Here is a 17,637-nt window from a genome sequence, read left to right as displayed (position 1 = left end):
CATTTAGGCCTTTCATTTTGAGTTAATTCAGTAAATGCAATTTGAGTTAATAATGGTGTGAGATATGGGTCAGGGTTCATTTTGGGGGACATGGATGTCTAATTGTTCTGAAACCACTTGCTGAAAAGGCTCTTCTTTCTCCACTGAATTACATTTTTACTTTTGTTAAAAATCAATTACCCATATATGTATGGGTCTATTTCTGGACTCTATTTTGTTCTATTTATCTATTTTTTGCTGATGTCATGCTGAGTTGATTAATGTATTTTTATAAATATAGTCCTCAGATAAGATAGTATGAGTCTTCTGATTTTTTTCAAAATTGTTTTTGGCTGTTCCAGTCCCTTTGACTCACTTTGCTGATTTTATAAAAAAAAAATTTTTTTTACATTTATTTGAGAGACCGAGCACCAGTGGGAGAGGGGCAGAGAGAATGAGACACAGAATCTGAAGCAGGCTCCAGGCTCCGAGCTGTCAGCACACAGCCCGATGCGGGGCTCAAACTCACAAACTGTGAGATCATGACCTGAGCCAAAATCGGACACTTAACCGACTGAGCCACCCAGGTACCCTTTACTTTGCTGATTTTAGAATCAACTCATTGATGTCAATATAAAAAGCTTTTGCTTTTCTTTTGATTGAAATTGCTTTGAATTTTTTAAAAAATGTTTTTATTTATTCTTGAGGGAGAGAGAGAGACAGAGCATGTGACTGGGAGAGGGACAGAGAAAGAGGGAGACACAGAATCTGAAGCAGGCTCCAGGTTCTGAGCTGTCAGCACAGAGCCTGATGTAGGGCTCGAACTCACGAGCCGTGAGATCATGACCTGAGCTGAAGTCATAACTCTTAACTGACTGAGCCACCCAGGCACCCCTGATTGAAATTACTTTGCATTTGTAGATCAATTTGGGGAGAACAAGTCTCCAATAAATGCTCATGATATATTGCTCTGCTTATTTAGGTCTTTATTCATCTGTACTTTGTAGTTTTTCAGCATAAATATCTTGCATAAATTTTATTACATTTATACATATTTTTATGTTTTTTGGCTCTTTTGTAAATGGTATTGTTTTTAAGTTTGGATTTTCAACTTCTGTTCCTAGTATATCGAGATATAATTATTGCTTGCTTAGTGATCTTATAGTTTGCAACCTTGCTAAACTCACTTATTAGTTACAGGAGCTTTTTTTAAAGATTCTTTGCCATTTTCTACATCCAGTCATGCCATTTGCAATCTGTATGCCTTTTATTTCTTTTATTTCTTGTCTTACTGCACTTTCTAAATCTTGAGTGTGTTATTGAATAGGAGTGGTAACAGCTGATGTCCTGAATCTTTGGGGGAAAACATTTAGTCTTTTATTATTTGATAGGATGTTAGCAGTAAGTTTTTAGTAAATGCACGTGATCAGGTTGTATAAGTGCCCTTCTATTCCTAATGTGCTGAGAACTTTGCCATGAATAAAGGTTGGATTTTCGTAAATGCTTATTTTTTTTGCATTTGTTGATGCCATCATATTTTTCTTCTTTAGTTTGCTGACCTGGTGAATTACACTGATTTCATCTTTCAGTGTTGAATCAACTTGTATTCCTGGGATAAATCCTTATTGGTTTTGGTATTTTATCTTTCTCCTAAGTTACTGAATTTGAATTTGGTTTGCTAACATTTTGTTGAGGATTTTTGCATCTGTGAGGGATAATGATCTATAGTTGCTTTTTCTTGTGATTTCTTTGTCTCATTTTGTTGTCAGGGTAATGCTGGCCTCATAAAATGAGTTGGAAACTGTTCCCTTCTATACTGTTTACGTTGATTTTTTTCCCCCACTCTTTTTCCTGGTTAGTTTCAGCTTTATGATCTCTGTTGACCTACCTTAAAGTTAATTGATTCTTTCCTCAACTGTCAAGTCTGTTGCTGAACCTGTCAAAGGCTTTTAAAAATTTTGTTACTGCATTTCTCATAGTCTTTATCATTTCAAATTGTCTCTTAATAGGTTTTTCTGTTCAACTCTTATAGTTTCTATCTCTGATGTTTGCCACCTTGCTCATACCTATGGTTTACCTGTTCCATTTGATCCATTATTATTATTAATAGTTACTTTAATTAATTGGCTGGCTGAAAGTTCCAGCATTTCAGTTACGGCTTCATCTGCTTCTTTTGACTGTTTTGTCACCTGACAATGATTTGTTTGCTCTTGAGATTTTGTGTAGCTTATAATTTGGACAGGGAGGGGATGTTACCAAATTACTTTACTTGAAGGAATGATGCAACTGAAAGAACTTCAGATGTTTTCATACAACTTATAGAAAAGGTAATGGTAACCTCAACATGGTAACCTCAACTGCCTTCAAGACCACGGAAATCACCCCTATGGCCAAGCTTATACTTTTTGTTTGAATGCGAGATGTCATTTGCAGGATAGTAGAGACTGAAGTATATAGTATTTATGTTAAGAAATGGGTATGACTCTTGTTATATTGAGTTGTTCCTATGCAGGGTTGAATTAGTCTTACTTGATTAGGGTTTTGTTTGTTTGTTTGTTTGTTTTTTCCTGCTCTGGTTACATTCAGTGCATCATCAATTTTAAATACTTATGGCATCACTTTGTGCTTAAGGGTGGGGGATGATTTGTTGAAAAGTTTTTACCTTTGGTCTTAGGCAGGCTTTGTTTCCCTAATAATTTCCCTTTTCCTAATAGTCCCACTTTTTCCCCACTACCAGTAGACCTCTATTGTTTGGGGCCAGGATATTTCCTGTCCCTCCATCGAAGGTGGATATTATCATCTAATTTTGAAAGAATTATAAAAATTTGAATTATAAAACTACTAGAAGAAAATACAGAAGAATACCTACATATTTTCTTTTTTTTAATAATTCTTTTTTTTTCAATGTTTTATTTATTTTTAGGAGAGAGAGAGAGAGAGAGAGAGAGAGAGAGAGAGAGAGAGAATGAATGAGCGAGCAGGGGAGAGACAGGGAGACACAGAACCTGAATCAGGCTACAGGCTCTGAGCTGTCAGCACAGAGCCCAATGCGGGGCTTAAACAGATGAACAGTGAGATCCTGACCTGAGCAGAAGTCGGACGCTTGACCAATTGAGCCACCCAGGCTCCCCTACTTACATATTTTCTAAGCATGACTTAAGGTTGAAATGTAAAGCTACTAGCATGTTTGTATAAAAAATTAAAACTCGTGAATATCAAAACCAAATTACCGGGGGGGGGGGGGGGGATAAACATTCATGCAAATGTAGATATAGAAGCAAATGAAACAGTTAATTTTTTTTTTAAGTTTTAGAGAGAGAGAGAGAGGGAGAGAGAGAGAGCACGAGCGAGCTCATGTGCTTGCATGTGAGCAGGGGAGGGGCTGAGAAAAAGGCAGAGGGAGAGTCCCAAGCAGGCTTCATGCTGGCAGCCACACGTGGGGCTGGAACCCATGAATTGCAAGATCATGACCTGAGCTGAAACCAAGAATTGAGCTTTCAACTGACCTAGCTACCCAAGCACCCCAAGAGTTGATTTTAAGATAATTTTCAGTCATAATAGTTGAAAAGAAGGACTTTTATGTGTTATAAACAAAGAATATAAAGGCATACAAGGTAAAGGTTTCACATATAAAGGTTATTTGTAATACAGAGAATCTCAGGAATTCCTCCATTTGAAGTTAGTTCTGACAGATTATTTTAATGTGATAGCTTTAAGAGCAAATTTGGAGAGCAGACAGAAGAAAGCAATGCTACAGTGTTGTTTAAAATTGTTTCATTGGGAAGTCCTTTGGCCTTTACTCTTGGTATGTATGTATTAGTGTGTATATATATATGTATATACATATATATATACACATATATATGTATATATATATATGTATATACATATATATATGTGTATATATATATATACATATGTATTTATATATCTTCTGTGAGACATTTGAGAGAGAACCTTTCTGGCTAAACATGATTGTTTTCCTGATGCCAGATTACATTCATCTGTACTTTAATATTTTTCAGCTTTGAAACTACCATGTGACAGGAGAGGATATTTGCTATTTGATGAATTATTCAGAAGTCTTAGATGTAAGCTTTTAGGAACTTTCAAGATTATATCGGCCTCTATGTGCTATATATTATTTAAAAAATTGTTTTTAATGTTTATTTATTTTTGAGACAGAGAGAGACAGAGCATGAATGGAGGAGGGGCAGAGAGAGAGGGAGACATAGAATCCGAAGCAGGCTCCAGGCTCTGAGCTGTCAGAACAGAGCCCGACGTGGGGCTCGAACTCACGGACTGTGAGATCATGACCTGAGCCGAAGTCGGATGCTTAACTGACTGAGCCACCCAGGTGCCCCTATGTGCTGTATATTATTATTCCTAGAGCAGCAAAATGGTTTGCCCAAGGTTAGTGGTAGAAGTAACCTAGACTTGTTTGACTCCTGTTCTTTGATTATACTGTGGTGTGTGATTGCTGATTTCTAATTTGATACATTTGGGGTATACATTGTAAACATCCATTTGTAAATGGCTGTATGGAATGGGAATTGACCAGTTTTAACCTAAGTATTTGTGCACTTTGTGAATAGTGAAGCTGGTTAGCCTTTTGAGTATTTCTCTTGGCCATTTGATTTTAGGTAATATAAAAATGTGCCCTGGAGTAACAGAATGTTTGGGGGGATGTTGATTTCAATTTTAAGTTTGTAGTTAAGGTCTTTTTTTGAGGTCTGTTTTTCAGTTGTGATTTTTAAGGGAGAATTTTAAGGCCTCTTCTCCTGTGAGCTCCTGTGAACATAGGCCTTGGAATTGGAACACTATTTTATACACACTCTTTAATTGAATAAATAATTTGTAGTGGTGAAGCACATGTGGAGCCAGAAGACAATATTTTCCTTTATATGGAGTAATTTATTTTTACTGCATATTTATATTTTGTAGTATGTTATAAATTTTATTATATGTAACCATGTGGCCTTTTCTAGAATGTGCCAAAGAAAAGAATGACTAAAGATTCCCCATATTTTACTGCTAAGTCTTGTTTTGTTTGGTTTCTTTGAAGCCAGATGCCATTAATTTGAGAAATGTGCCTCCGAGCTGTGTGTTCTTGATCATAGAGTTCCTTCATTATGTAGAATCTAGTTGCATCTGTGGGGAAGAACATCGATGGAGTATAGGTAGCATGCTGAGGTTTTGAGTATTACTTTTTAGCTTAGATTTTACTTTGAATTCCCCTCATTTATAGCTTTGAATGTATGTAGAGTAGCTCTTTAACTTAATTAATTTTCATGGACATGAACAGAAGCATTCTTTAGGACTTTTAGCTCTGCTACAACTAATGTGGCAATAATGAAATCTTGTGAGACTAATAGGAACATAACCCTTTAGGAACCTACCCTGTTTATACATAAGAGCACTAATATAACAGTTGAAGAGGAAAAATGCAGACTGCCATCTAGCATATTTTAATAGTAGTTAATAGTTGAAACATTTATGAGAGGGATGATGAACAAACAGTTCTCTGGGACACCCTGGGAAAACCTTGCTGAATGCTCAGTGGCAGCTGTCTAGTTCCCTGTTGCTTGTAGTTCCTCATTCCGCAGATTAGGAAAATTCCAATGTTATGTGTATTCTAAGTTAAAAAAATTTTTATCATTAAAAATCAGATTTCAAGGTTCATTTTTAATAGAAAATGTTGAGAAGTGGCTAGGTCCCTGTGCAGCCAGAATATAAATTGGAAACTGGGTAACAAATGTGCAGAGCATACAGTTAAAAGGCTGAGGGGAGATTGCTCTTTTCCTCTTTCCTTCCTTTACTTCTGTCTTCCTTTCTTCTTTCTCTGCCCTCCTCAGTCCACATGGGATCAAGAGGACAGTGAGGAAATTATGTTTGTATGTAGCCTTCATCAAAGACATTATTTGAGATTGTTCTCTTTAGAATACTAAGAATAGACTGGTGTTTTGGATATGTACTCATAGGATCATTTTTGGGTTTGCATCAAATTGGTAGTTTGGTAACGAAATGAATGTTTTTCTTGTCAACTGTAACTCTTTCTTTGTATGTGTTCTTTAGGAATTATCCCCAGGAACAACCTTGCTTTTCTGGGAAGCTCAAGTTTTATGAAAGCTTTACATTGTACCTCTATAATGAAATGAAATAATGTGTATAAGCCATTATTTTAAAGGCAATGAATAACTGTAGAAAGAACGTAAACTCATATTTATGACTCTTGATATAGAGATTTGAAGTTCTGCTTAACTTGGTTGGATTTAGAAAAAGGTACATTTTGATATATTCATTACTTGATTTGATAGCATTTACTGAGTATCTACTCTGCACAAAGTTTAGTTGATACTGGGGGTATAGTTAGGAAAAAGATACATTGTGCTTGCCCTTATTGGAGCTTATATCCTGTCAAGAGACACAGATATAAAACAATCAATTATACAATTAATGGTATAAGTGCAGTTGTGGAAAGTACTAAGACAAATAGGGAATGTTTTGAAAATCCATAGTTTGGGGGGGGGGGGGCGGGGATTCGACCTAGTCTGCGAATCAGAGATGGCTTTCTTTAGGAAGTGACATTTGAGTTATATTTTCATTAACATAAATATGATCAAGGAATTCAGTTTAAGTGCTTAGGGAAATACTTAAATGGAAATTATTTAAGGTTTAATAATAACCACAGTAACATAAATTTATTTCCATTCTGTTCTTGGTCTTCCACTTGTGTAATTCAGTTGTAATTCTTGGATTCCTTCATTTTATTTTTTTGTTCTTATTTTTTATTTTTAGATTTATTTATTTATTTATTCATTTATTAATTATGTAGAAGAAGTACTTTATTAAACACGTTACCCTGGCTTCCTTCATCGTAATAATTGACTTTCACAGTTCGTAGATGGGCTTGTGTATAAAGTCAGCGACCCCATAATTCAATCCAGTCTTTACATTTGACAATTAATAAAAGCCTCTAAGTTATAATAGATTTGAAAATTATTTGTTAAAATACACTAAACTTATCTTGTATGCCATTCTATTGATGCTTCCTTAAATAAACAAACTGAAGCATTTCTATTGTCTGTTTTTCCACATACACTATGAGCTTCTCAAGGACACAGGACCTATCTCCAAAACTTGCACGGTGTGAGACACATAACAAGTGCTAAGTAAGTAAATAAGTTATGAATAACTTGTGTTAATAAGGAGGTAGCAATTTGTTGACTGACCTTCATGTTTCTTTTAAGTGACAATTTAGCATAATGCAGGGTGCTTTGGAATCATAAGGCCTAGTTTTGTAAGCATCCTTACGTGTATGCTTAGATGAGTAACTAAACTTCTCTAAACCTCATTTCCTTCATCTTTAAAATAAAGTATGATTATAGATGTAAAGTACTTAGCATAATGTCTGACACATAGTGTAAGTGTTCCATAAATAGTAAATATTATTATAAGATTCATGCACTCAATTTTTTCTGTGTTTTTTCTGTTGTCACTTATAGTGACACAGAATACTGGTATTTAGGAGAGCAGATAATTGGCCTTTTCTATAATTGCACCAAATCAAAAAGTGAAAAATGTATAGCTGGTAGGCTATTTGCTTACTGAAACTAAGCTTCATGAACTACTAATTATTGATAATTAAGTGGGTAATTATGACCCTTATCATTGCAATGAATATATTTCCTTCCTTTATAAGTCAGCTTTTAAAAAAATAAAAGAAATAGTTTTTATAAATAAATTTTTATGGTTTTTTAAAAACAAAATAATCTTGGGGCACCTGGGTGGTTCAGGTGGTTAAGCATCTAACTCTTGATTTCAACTCAGGTCATGATCTCCCGTTTTGTGAGTTCGAGCCCCACGTAGGGCTCTGTGCTGACAGCGGGGAGTCTGCTTGAGATTCTTTCTCTCTCCTCCTTTCTCTCTGCCCCCTCCCCTGTTTGCATGCTCTCTCTCTTTCTCTCTCTCTCTTTCTCTGAAAATGAATAAACTTTAAAACAAAACAAAAAAAGACCAAAGTAATTTTGCAATGTATCTTTTATATAAAAATATTTGATGTATGAGGTTTGCTTGAATTGAGGGGGGTGGGTTTATTTAATGTAAACATTACATGGGGGGATGGAAAAAGTAGAAGATCAAGTTTATATTTTTGATTTTTGAGCTTTTCTAAGTAAACCTAGTCATTTTAAACACTTCTGTGTCACTCTTTACCTATATAGTGAGAGGTACTATAACTTTAAGTAAAACTGACTAATGCATTTTTTCTGAGGATCTTTATAAAAGTAAAGTATGTAAAGTAACAAAATTCTGAGGTTTCAAATCTGACTTTAAAATTTATTTTAATTCCATATTACTTACAGTTACAAGTTGCTTGCAAAACCATATCAACACTACCTGAAACAAAGCAAAAAATGCCAGCAAGCAAACAAAAAATCCTTTAAGGCCTTTTTATTCTATGTTAAAAAATATATACACTTCAGTCTTCTCAAAAAGCAGAATATCCACAAATTCGTGATCTTTTTTCTTATAAACCATAGACACTGGCCAGAGTCAGGGACTTCATAGAATACTATTTGGAATGTAGTACTGGGAATATAAGACATTTGATTGAAAAGGTTATGAAACATAGAGCCTTCTGCACTTGAAATCCTTTGATTGATTTGGTGGATTTACATGTTTTTCAGAGTACTTAAAAGGATAGCACTCAATATGTAATGAGGGTTCTTAGGAGTCCATTTAGAAATTTGCCTATAAAAATGAAATCAGGTGGCAGTTTTATGTAAGGCAACCTGACAATCAGTACTCCAACTACATAATTTAGTGAGTGGGATTTATGTAATAAGAATGTTATTTTCATCTCTTAAGTGACTATTTATATTTTCTCACTTGCTCCTAGAAAGTGAGATTGGGAAGCAAGCAATTTCCATTGGAACAGTTGTGTGGTGCCCAAGATGCCAAAGCAGATCATTGATAATTTGGTATCTGAATGTGATCTTAACTCTTTTTTCCTGCCATGTTAGGTAATTTTCACCAGATTATTTTACAGGCTCCTTAATTCAAGTTGAGATTTTAGAAATCTTAGTCTGTAGTTCTCAAGATGTATGTCTGAAATCGAACTGCTCGCTGACATGTATAAGATACGTTTGATTTAGAAGAACTCGAGGATTGGATCAAAGAAGGAGTAATTATTCCAAGTTTGAGATCTTTGTGTGTATAGGTTACAAAGTCTTGTGATTGGACGGGAAGTAAACATAATATATTTTCCTGAATTGTGATTGGCTAAAAACCTTTTCTTTCCACAGTATTTTCTAATAACTGAATCCGGAGCCTTTCCCAGTTTTTATTGTATGACTAGTGAGTTTGAGGTATGTGCTGGTACTGAAAGGACTCAAATTGGCACAGAGACTGTAAATATTAGGGGCAGTGACAGAAGCCCTCCACGGGGCGTTTGGCATTCTTACAACAAAGCTGTAGCGAGGTGTAAATCTCTGAATAGTTCAAACATGTAATTAGTGTCGTTGCAGACGGGAAGGATGAAAGGATGACAGTGTTTTCTTAATTTTTTGTTTAGAATTGTGGACTGTTCTGCAGTGACTGTTTTCAGTGGAAAGTGTTGCTCTGCTTTGCCGCTGTCACTACCGGACTGCTGTTTCGGGCGAAATTCGAGCTAACTCAGGCAGCAGGCGGCATGCGTTCCGAAAAACAGCGCTCTGGAGATGCGGGCATTTAACCTGGGGTTTATTTTGTGACCCAGACTGGAACCGGCACCTCCCTTTTGGGTCACCTACCCCCTCCATTCTGCGGGAGCGGCTATTAGAGAGGTGAACCTCAAACGTTCTTCCTAGTGCCACGGAAGGGGAGCATTCTTTCTACCTCCGCTCTCTTCACTTCTTAGACTGGCTCGTCTCTCGGCCTCCGTGCGGCAGCGTCGTGGGGCACTACTTTCCGAGTGGGGTTGTTCCTCCGACCCTCTCCCGCGGCTCCCTGCCCGCGCCGGCGGAAGGAGACGCGGCGCTCGCAGCCTGCGAGTGGAGGGGGAGGCGGAGTAGTGCTGTCCACGACGAGGTGGCGGCAGTGACCGGGGCTGCCTGACGGCGGCTGGTGTGGGGATTTCTGTCAGTTTGTGTGTGTGTGTGTGTGTGTGTGTGTGTGTGTGTGTGTGTGTGCGCGCGCGCGTATATGCGCGTGTGTGTGCGCGCGTGCGCGCGCGACTACAGTCAGAGGCTGCGAGTCGGGAGTCGGGAGTCCAGGGGAGTGTTGAGGACTGCCACAGACCGAGGTCGCTGTGCCCTTCTGGGCAGAGCGTCCGGTGCGCCCCCGAATCGACGCTCGGTTGCTCGCGGGGCTGCCGCCGTCCCCCAGTCCTCTCTCCTCCTCAGCATGGGCGGCCGGTAGGAGCGGGGTTTCACCGATTACCTCGCAGTGGAGGAGGCAGCAGCCGCTTCGGCAGTGATGGCTATGGCGGTGGAGACGCGGCTGGAACTGGTGGGGAAGCGGTTCTTGTGCGTGGCGGTCGGCGAAGAGGCTCGGCCAGAGCACGGGGAGAGTGGACGCTGTTGGCGGGGCTGGCGAGCAGGGGTCATCCGAGCTGTGTCACACAGGGACAGCCGAAACCCGGACCTGGCGGTAAGAGAGCGAGTGTCCCTCAGCCTCCTCGTCCACGCTTGCACCACTGGTCCCTGGCGGCAGCAGCACCTTGTGGGGTTACCTCTCGTACCTTGCGCCTCCCAGCAGGCTGGCGGTCACGCCCCTCTTTGGAGCAGTCAGCCGCTTAGCCGTCATCCCCTGCCGGGGTCTCTCTTCGCAAGTGGCTCCCCCTTGGGAGCGGTGTGTTGTCCAGTGTCCGGAGCGGGAGACCCGGGCTCCTGCCCACGCCCCGCCGGGTCCCTTGGCTGCTGTCTGGGAGGGGGGCGGGGGGGGGGTCACGGCCCGCGGTGGCCGCCGGGGAGACCTTACCGAAGGCGGGGCTGTGAGCCGGAGCCGCCGGGGCAGGTGGGGGTGGCGGACAGAACACAAGACCACTCATGGCGGTAGGGGGCCATCTTCACCAGCATCTCTTTCCTTGCAAAAGTCTTAGTAGTGCAGGGGTTGGAGACTTAAAACTTAGGCAGTAAGGTTGCTGAAGGGGAGGGAGAAAAGGAGGAAGACAGATCTTTGGTTTTTCCGGCAGTCCTGGGATTGTGTATGTTTTTGAGGCAAACGCTGTGTAGTGGCGACGTCTTGATACAACCTCTTTATACAGATGCTTGGATTTCTAACTGGAAACGATGAAAATGAAAATTTTTGATTTGACGGGTTATAGAAATTAACCCACCCCTTGTTTTCATTTGTGTTTTTTTTTTTCCATAGTGTTGTGGTTTTTTAGAAAGTGAATAGTGCTTTAAAAGACATCCTGGGTTTTCTACGATTTTAAATAAAGGAATATTATAAATTAAAATGCTACTCCCTGCCGAACCTGAAGTGTCCTTTGCTTGGCTTTCTTTCTTTTCCTTTCAAATGATCCTGCCAATATTTTCTTTCAGTAGTGTAGGAATGTACACCGTTTCAAGACGGGATATGCTGTGTTAGTGTTCCAGGCACGTTTTCACTTGGGGACAGGTTGGAGGTAAGGGGCGGAGTAGAGGCTAGACATTGACTGACTAGTCTTTGCGGGGTTGATTTACGACTGCATAAGCCATGAAATTTATTGGTAGTGTCCTGCGGTATTTAATTTTTTATTGATAACTTCAAACGGTAATATTTTTCCATTTGTATATCTTCGAATTTACATTTCCAAATTCACTTTAATATCTCTCTCTACATGTGCATACCTATTTTAATATTTACATTGGTCTGTGTTTTTGTAAACCACTGTTTAATGACTGTAGTCAATGGTTCGGTTTTATAGGGCATGTATTAATGTTGACTTGATTTTACAAAATAGGTTTGTTTCGCCAATAGGTGTTTCTAATAGGAAATAAGCAGGATAATGGTAATTTTGAAGATTTTGGTTATTCTCATTGGAAAGAAGAAAAAGAATCTTTAAAATTTCTGATCTTAGTGATTCTACAGATTGTGTCTATTCAGTAACTTTTGTGTGTGTAAAAGGCAGATGCTAAATTTATTTTTCCTCCTCTTAACTGTGATATGATTTGGTTTTTATGTGGAAGCTAGTTGGATTATGGTTTAGCATTTTAAAATTATTTCACAGCAAACCTGGAATAATATTTTGTTTTCCACAGTATTTTGTTTAAGTAGATGCATGAAAATTAGGAAATATAGTTTTAAATTATGAATATCATTCATGACAGTCAAGTCGTCAAAGTTAAATATACTAAAAACCTTCTTATATGGAAATTTAAATGTTACAAAGAATGGATTTACAAATAATCACGTTTGTAAAAGGCCAGGTATTAAGCTGGGTATTTAAAAATGAGAAATAGAGGCACCTGGGTGGCTCAGCTGGTTAAGCATCAGGCTCTTGGTTTCAGCTCAGGTCATGACCCCATAGTTCATGAATTTGAGCCCTACATTGGGCTCTGTGCTGACAGCACAGAGCCTGCTTGGGATTCTCTCTCTCCCTCTCTCTGCCCCTCCCCTGCTCATGCTGTCTCTGTCTCTCTCAAAATAAATAAAGAAACTTAAAAAAATAAAAAAAAATGTATGAATGATGGGGATCAATTACCTATTACTATTTATTAATTTTGAGTGTCTCTTTTTTTGTTGTTGTTTTTGGATTTTTTTTTGTTTTGTTTTGTGACATTGTGTACCTTGGTGGTTATTTCTGCAATATCCATTATCTATTGTGTGGTTTGGCTAAACTATGGGCCGTGGTATTCCTTAGATAATCAGGCAGTTAAACTCCTCTGGCTACACTGATGGTTGCAGGCCTTAACTAATTAGGTCCAATCATAATGAAATCAAGTATAGTGGTGTGTGGGTATGACGCTGAAATTGCTACAGCCATTTCCCTGCTTTAAGGTCAACCAGTTTGAGGGCAAAACTGACAAACAGATCAAATTGTTTTCTAAAGCCCAAATACTACTGTTGGATTTTTCATGTATGGGATTTTTCATTTTGGGAGAGTACATTTTATTTTGTCTCTTTCTGTTGTTTTTTTCTGTGGAACTAAAAGCATTTTAACTGATTGATATACATGGTAATATTCTATTCCATTTTTTTGGAAAGCACATATAAGAAGTATTTTCATGACATTCTTGCTTTGTTTGCTATTTGATATTGAGACATTCAGACTTTTGTCATACTTCAGTGATGATTTTCTGAAATGATGATACATTCTGCTTTGTGTCTTCATGTCTTCAAAGCTTTGAAAAATTGGTTTAAATGTATGTAAGCTACACAGATATCTAGGTTCCTAAATAATGAAAAATAAGAAATAACATTTGAATATTTATGTCAGGCAGTATGCTATAAACCCCTTGTAGTTACAAAGAAATTTCAGGAAGGAGGTATTATTAATATTTCAGAAATTAACAAGAAATTAACCTTTATTTTTAGGCTATATACCATAAATGTGGTATGTTTCTTGTTGGCCAGATAAATACCTATAGGAACACTATTCTTTATCCACAGTTCTGAAATTCAAATACTGTAGTTTTGTACCAACAAAATTTTTGTAATGATTCATCAGGAAAACCTGACCAAATGAACTTTTTAAAAAGTAAAACCTAATATGAACTGAATATTCTTATTTTGTAAGAATATTCTTACAAATATTCTTATTTTGCTTGTAAGAGAAATGTTAATGTGCTTAATTTTAGGATGCTTCTCTAAACTCCACAGGTTTATGTACAACATACATACTTTTACATGTAATGTACATATGACATATGGACGGCAGTGTGTCACTATTTAGCTATCACTATATATGCCCTAGTTAACTTTATAAAATTTTGAATTCTAAAATCCATCTAGTTGGAAGGGTTTGGGATAAAGGATTGTTATTTAAAAATTAATATTGATGTTTTTTAATGGTGATTTAGTGATAACAAACATTACTAGTTTCATTTGTTTCAATTTGACAGTGATTCTATTTCTGCCTGATGTTCAGGTAAACAGTTGTTTTCAGTGTAGATTTTTTTTTTGAGTTTATTTATTTATGCTCAGAAAGAGAGAGAGAGAGAGCAGGGGAGGGGCAGAGAGAGAGAATCCCAAGCAGGATCTGTACAATCAGAGCAGAGCCCAATGCAGGGCTTGAACCCACAAACTGTGAGATCATGACCTGAGCCAAAATCAAGAGCTGGATGCTAACAGACTGAGCCACACAGGTGTCTCTTCAGTGTAGATTTTTAACAAACTTACATTTTGTTTGATAAAAAATTCTTAATCTGCTAAATCTTTAAGAATTACATAATTTGCCCTTTAAGATGCTTACTAAAATATTTAAAAGTTTCAAAATGTTGAAACATTCTTTGAAATTATTTAATTGGATGGAATCTTTTCATGTAGAAAATTTTATATTCTAGCTATTTTATAAAAGTATTCTAGTAAACCATTGATGAAAATCTTTATTTTATAATGTAGAACCTATTGATTTAATAATGGAATAAGTGATTAATAAGTAGAAAACAGCTTGTTATCCTTTCACTGTTGGACACAGGGCTTAAAATTCTGAGATATAACAGTCTAGTCCCCATTTCTCAACCATTTGGGACTGGGAGTCATGTAGGAATTCATTTATTGAAATTGAGCAGGGTAGATAAATGCTTAAACCTTTTAATAAAAAGTATGAATACAGTAGAATCTGACTTTCGGGATTGATTGGTGGCAGACCCCTTTAGAATTAATAAAAGTTTTGGATTACATATTTCTTAATACATTACAAATTTCGGGTACAGTATTTCATCTGTATTTGTTCAAAACAGCCCGACAAAATAGGTCTTAATAGAACATCTTTTGAAATTAGTTTGAAGAGATAGGAATTGCTTGTAAGTATGTATAAATAAATCCATGTAACTGAACATGTAGAAGATCTTAGGTTTCATTGAAATATTTCTCAAAAGTACTGGATGTATAGTTTATATGTTTCACTTGATTTACAGTTTGGTTGTCAGTTTTCTCATTTATCCAGTGAGTGAATGAAATTAGTCTAGGGGCTCCTGGGTGGCTCAGTCAGTTGAGCATCTGACTTCAGCTCAGGTCATGATCTCACAGTCTGTGGGTTCAAGCCCGCATCGGGCTCTGTGCTGACAGCTGGGAGCCTGGAGCCTGCTTCCGATTCTGGGTCTCCCTCTCTGTCTCTGCCCCTCCCCTGCTCATGCTCCATCTCTCTCTCTCTCTCTCAAAAATAAATAAAAAAACATTAAAAAAAATTTGTCTAGATTCAGAGTTTTTTCTATTCTGTAATTCCAGAATTATGATATTAATAGTTTTTACCTGGAATGTCCTGGAATAAAATGTTTATTAAGCAGAAATAAATTTCAGATTCCTCCCAAAAGCACTTAATTCTGAGTCAATGGAAGTTTTCATTATGATACACTTTTTGTGTTACATTACATGGACCACAAATCTTCTGTTATAAGATAGTGTGATTTTGTGTTAAAATAATGTGATTTCTGTTGAGGATTTTTTAAAGTTTATTTTGAGAGAGAGAGAGAGAGAGAGAATGCGCACATGCAAGCAGGGGAGGGAGTGGGGCAGAGGGTGGGGGGTGGGGTGGGATGCAGAATTCCAAATAGGCTCTGTGCTGTTGTGGGGCTTGAACTGTTGGGGGCTTGATCTCACAAACTGAGATCATGACCTGAGCCAAAATCAAGAGTCAGATGCTTAAGTGATTGACCCACCCAAGTGACCCTAGTATTTCTTTTGGATGGTCAAGATGAGTTCGTAAGATTTGAATTTTTATGATTGTAGAAATTGCAGTAGAATAAATATCCCAAAGTTACAATAATAATTGTATAATTGTTCAATAATTAATTCAATAATATTTTCAATAATATGGAAATAATTCAATAATATTTTCTCATACACTTGGAATGTTTTATCAGCTTATATTTGATTTTTTGATGAAAATAGTCTATAGTTCAAATTGATTAAAAGGAGTGAAAAATTACTTCTTTAAATGATTAGTAATTCACAGACTTTCAAAGTAAAAACAACAACAAAACACAGGCCTCTTCTATTGCTATGATAAATGTTTTTCCTGGGGTGCCTGGCTGGCTCTGTCGACGGTGCATGTGAGTCTTGATTTTGGGTTGTGGGTTTGAGCCCCTCTTTGGGTGTAGAGATTACTTAAAAATAAAATCTTAATAAGATCTCCCTGAACCTTTGCTCTTTTTTAATTTTTATAGCCCCATTATTCAAGTCCTTTTGTGACTTCCTCCTTTTTTGACTAGTTTCTTCCATCTTCTTAATTTAGTAGTAGAGATTCAGTTCTTTGATTACTGTTTTCTTCTGTCTTGTTTTGTTTGTTAACTCGTGTTCTCTTTAGAGAACTTATTGCTATGTCTTTGCATCATGACTCACAGGTCTGCCTGCAGCTTAAGCATTGGAGTTCAATTTGAATCCACCATTTCTGCCTTCTTCTTTGATGTCTTTACATGAATGTCCCACCTTTGAGTATGATATAATGTCTAGTGTTCATTATCTTCATGTGGAACGAGTGCCCCTTTTGAGACTTACCTTAAAGTAGTCTCATACTGGCTTTAAAACTGTCATTTACTTTCACCTTTCCACTTAGAATGTAGGTATGAGTTCTGCAAATTTCTTCCTTCAAATTGCAGTCTGTCCTCCCTACTTGTTCCCTCTGTTTTTTCAATCTGTACTGCCAAAGGCTACAACTTTCACTGCCTTATGCATATAGTAAGTGATCTTTTCACTTTCAAGTTTCTTCCTTTTCCAGTCTGTTCTACGCACTGTGGACAGATTATCAGACTGAGTTTCCCATTAGCTTACTTAAGTAGTTTTTCTTTTGCTCTTCCAATAAAGTCCAAACTCCATTACCCTAGTGTTTATACCTCCTCAGTCTTGTCCCCTATCTTTTGAAATTTAAAATTCTCTAATCCCTTATGCAAACTGTTGTGGTATTTAGTAAAAGTCTTTTATTGCAATTAAAAAATTTAATAACCAACTATTTATGAAATAATAAAATGTATTTCATGTTTACTTTCAAATTTCATTTGCTGGTAAAGATTCTCATGTCAAACTGATAGGCATATTCTTTTTTTATTAAAATTGGTATTACTTTGGTATTGCATGAGCTGAATCAAATGAGAAAATAGACTCCTAATCAAATTATACATAAAGTGTTACTAGTTATTCCATTTGTTTTTTAAAGAATCCAATTTGTTACACAGTATTCATGAACTTGGAAGTACTACTTTTCTTTTATTTTAAGATATACATTTTCCACATTTTAATGTTTTTGAAATTAAGGCACAGTTTGTAGTTCATGTCAAAAGTGACTTATCACTCGTCAGGAATATCAAATGAGATTCTGGTGACTCAGTCGGTTGACCGTCTGACTCTTGATTTCAGCTCAGGTCATGATCCCAGGGTTGTGGAACCGAACCCTAAACCTTGGGCTCCATGCTAAGCATGGAGCCTGCTTAAGATTCTCTCTCTTTCTCCCTTTGCCCCTCCCCCTCCCCCCCCCCCCCCCCCGCCGCGCTCTCTTTCTCTCTCTTTAAAAGAAAAAGAAAAAAGAATATTAAGTGA

The 17,637-nt window shown here is 37.3% G+C and overlaps 1 protein-coding gene across 1 annotated transcript in view; it reads left to right on the top strand.

Moving 5' to 3' along the window:
• The first annotated feature begins 9,110 nt into the window (after positions 1-9,110).
• The window catches only part of JMJD1C (jumonji domain containing 1C), a 267,626-nt gene continuing 259,099 nt past the window's right edge, over positions 9,111-17,637 (top strand). The window contains 1 exon segment of the mRNA XM_043596445.1: positions 9,111-10,608. Coding sequence (XP_043452380.1) covers positions 10,435-10,608 — 174 coding nt within the window. The 5' untranslated portion in view covers positions 9,111-10,434.

Source organism: Prionailurus bengalensis, chromosome D2 (assembly GCF_016509475.1).
Source record: "Prionailurus bengalensis isolate Pbe53 chromosome D2, Fcat_Pben_1.1_paternal_pri, whole genome shotgun sequence".
NCBI lineage: Eukaryota > Metazoa > Chordata > Mammalia > Carnivora > Felidae > Prionailurus > Prionailurus bengalensis.
This window is presented reverse-complemented; position numbering and strand designations above follow the sequence as displayed.